Source organism: Haplochromis burtoni, unplaced genomic scaffold, assembly GCF_018398535.1.
Source record: "Haplochromis burtoni strain Fernald_Lab_line unplaced genomic scaffold, NCSU_Asbu1 Contig_8, whole genome shotgun sequence".
Taxonomy (NCBI): Eukaryota; Metazoa; Chordata; class Actinopteri; order Cichliformes; family Cichlidae; genus Haplochromis; species Haplochromis burtoni.
The window spans coordinates 4,437,742-4,440,477 of NW_024582369.1; the positions used below are offsets into that span (position 1 = coordinate 4,437,742).

A 2,736-nucleotide genomic window follows, 5' to 3' on the forward strand; every position below is an offset into this window, starting at 1 on the left:
TGTTAAAGAACTGTCTAGGCCATACATTGTAGTCTAGCTACTGATATATTGCCAACACTCCCTATAAAATAGTATCCATACTAAGCTGCCTGAATAAAATACTAATATTTTATTCCTCACTACACATACATACTTTTAGTCAGATGACCCCAAAGTCCATCTTTTAATAAAAGTGCGCTTATATCCATCTTGTACATTAAGACTATTCACAGCAGATTGCTTTACTCGTTTACTAGTTTTACTCTCCGCTGTCCACTTATAAAGTGCTCCATCTTCTGTTGAAAAAACAAAACAAAAACTCAACAATTATACACTCGCACACATCATTCTCCAACCCTCTGCTACATCTCAAGCACACCATCATTCAGTCCTTGCTCCAAAGGCCAGAGGTAGTCGGTCAGCTGCTGGAGCTGGCGGTCTGTTGAGGTGTAGTTTCCTGACTCTCCACCAGGGGGAACTGCTCCCTCCAGTAGGTGAAGTGGCTGTAGGTGTCCGAGCAGGGGAAGTCAGAGGAGGACGCTCGGGCCTTCAGCGGAAACACGTGGTCAACGACCTCGCACAAACGTACGTATCTGAAGAGAAGAGAGGAGAGCGAGATGATGCAGTGATGCTGTAAGGGCCATGAGAGCAATCCAGTGGGACCTGGGTGAAGGACTTACGATGAGATGTTGGTCTTGGCGTGCTCCTGCACCAGCTCCCCTTTGGGGTTCACTGTAAAAATCCTGTTTAGTGACACCCCAACTTCTTTGTACGAGTATACATCCTACAAAGACAAGAACAGGGGCATTTTTAATGTTAGATATACTGGATATTAGACTTAAACAGTGCAAAAAATACCTAAAAAGCTTCAATTTACCCTCAGTTAACATCCAAACTCACTTTTATGGTGAGAAATAGACTAAACTATAAGCAAATATAACTGTCTGTAAGCTCTGCAGAGCCGCATGTGAGTTACCGTCGGTCTGTTGCCGAATGCTGCGTAGAACGGCTGCTTGTTGGGGTAGAAGAGGTTCTTGATATCTGTGAGACACTCTACCTTGAACTTCTCCGGCTTCTTCTCTATCACCTCCCTGTGAAACACAATCAGCACTGCACGATGAGTTCCTCCTGCATCCTCTCATGTGCTAATATAGAAAAACAGATGCACGTTTGTGATATGAAATACCTGTGCAGAGCTGAAAAGAGGCTGCTCGGGCTCAAGAGGACGGGGCCCATAGGAAGCATAGTGCCTCTCTCGTTGACCCAGTTGAGGTAACCTCTAGTCATGTCAGCCATGCCGATCGCTCGGGCTGAGCAGTACAGGAACTTGTAGCCATTTCTGATGTGGAGAGGAAGAGATTAATATTAACCAAGTTGTGTCAATAGAGAGTTGAAATTACTAAATAATTTCTTTAACTTTGTAAAAGCATTTCTTTAAGAGCTTTATTTTATTTCTATAAAATCTCCTTTATGCTTTACTTTAAAACTGAGAGTAGACTGTTAACAAAGTAGTTCTTACTGGCTGACTTTGTGGTACAGCTGAGCAATCCCCTGGTGTGTCCAGTCTTTCCCGAGTGTGGGCAGGATATGACCTAATGTGTCTGACCTGGAGACAAATACAAGCAAGCGTTATTAAAAATGCATTTTTTTGCACTTGTGTAAAAATCTAATGATGTTTTATGTCACGGTCATCCAGATTTAAAACCCTTTGGAATACTTCTCATTGTTGGAATATATAAAAGCATCCTCTGTTTAGTCTGAGAGAGGATTTAAATGTTACAATAACTGGAAAAGTACCTGCTAGCTCTCTATTAAATGCTACCTTTGCAAGAAGCTGCATATTTAATCTTCTGATCAGAATGACAAATTGCCTCATAATCAGCAGTGAATAAATGTTACAGATGGAATAGTCGTGAAGGGTTTATTCATCACACTGAACCCTGCTGTGCACAGAGTTGTACAGCATGCAGATGAACCTAATACTGGAGCCACTTCCAGTAGATTTGCCGTCCAAACTAAACTCCATTGTGCATTAAAAAAAACAAAAACAAGACACACGCACCTGGTAATGGTTCCATCTATGTCGGAGATAATTATCTTGTCATCCCAGTTCCAGAGGTAGATGGTGCCTTGACAGCGACAGGTTCCCTGGTACTGAGTGGTGACGCTGAACACGACATCGTTAGGCCCGTCTTGCAACTGAAGAGACAGCTGGGAAATTTGGTGAAGGGGGTGAAAATCCATGGAAAACCACTCAGAAAGGAAGAGAATTGTGTTATAGCTGCACCATTTGGGCTTGTCAGGTGGATCTTTACTGCTGCCATCTTGCTCAAGCTGGTAACTCATTCTTTTATGCTTCTTTTTTAATGTTTGAGCTATCTCTCTATCATATCCAAACTTGTGCTTTAACTTGTGTGCTCACCAGCTGCTCGGATGTGAGTCGGAGAGTTTTCTTATAAGACACGCCTCCCGTTGTGAGTACCGGCTCTGTCTGTATGAGGGAAGAGTTCTGCTTGGCTTCCCGGTGGTCCTCATCACTAGAGGATGACTCTTCTTTCAGTCTGTCATCAGAGAGGTGAACAGGGCATTTATATGCTTCAATATAAACCTCAGTAAGTGAGCAAGGACAATTTTGAGCCAGGAATGCTCTCTTACCTGCTTGTCATATTCCCAACCTGCTCAGCAGTGCAACAGGCCCCACGCTCAGAGGCTGAATCCTATAGGTAACAAAAACAGTGCCAGGTTGGTGTTTATCTG

At 43.2% G+C, this 2,736-nt stretch overlaps 1 protein-coding gene across 6 annotated transcripts in view; it reads right to left on the minus strand.

The window, feature by feature from the left end:
- Nucleotides 1–276: 276 nt before the first annotated feature.
- The window catches only part of lpin1b (lipin 1b), a 25,622-nt gene continuing 23,162 nt past the window's right edge, over nucleotides 277–2,736 (minus strand). For all 6 annotated transcript variants that reach the window (XM_042226887.1, XM_042226900.1, XM_042226891.1 and 3 more), the window contains 8 exons: nucleotides 2,635–2,696; nucleotides 2,402–2,540; nucleotides 2,042–2,190; nucleotides 1,499–1,585; nucleotides 1,166–1,318; nucleotides 956–1,070; nucleotides 660–763; nucleotides 277–572 (listed from right to left, as the gene is read on the minus strand). In XM_042226887.1, coding sequence (XP_042082821.1) covers nucleotides 398–572; nucleotides 660–763; nucleotides 956–1,070; nucleotides 1,166–1,318; nucleotides 1,499–1,585; nucleotides 2,042–2,190; nucleotides 2,402–2,540; nucleotides 2,635–2,696 — 984 coding nt within the window. In that variant the 3' untranslated portion in view covers nucleotides 277–397. The remainder of the gene's footprint in view (nucleotides 573–659; nucleotides 764–955; nucleotides 1,071–1,165; nucleotides 1,319–1,498; nucleotides 1,586–2,041; nucleotides 2,191–2,401; nucleotides 2,541–2,634; nucleotides 2,697–2,736) is intronic.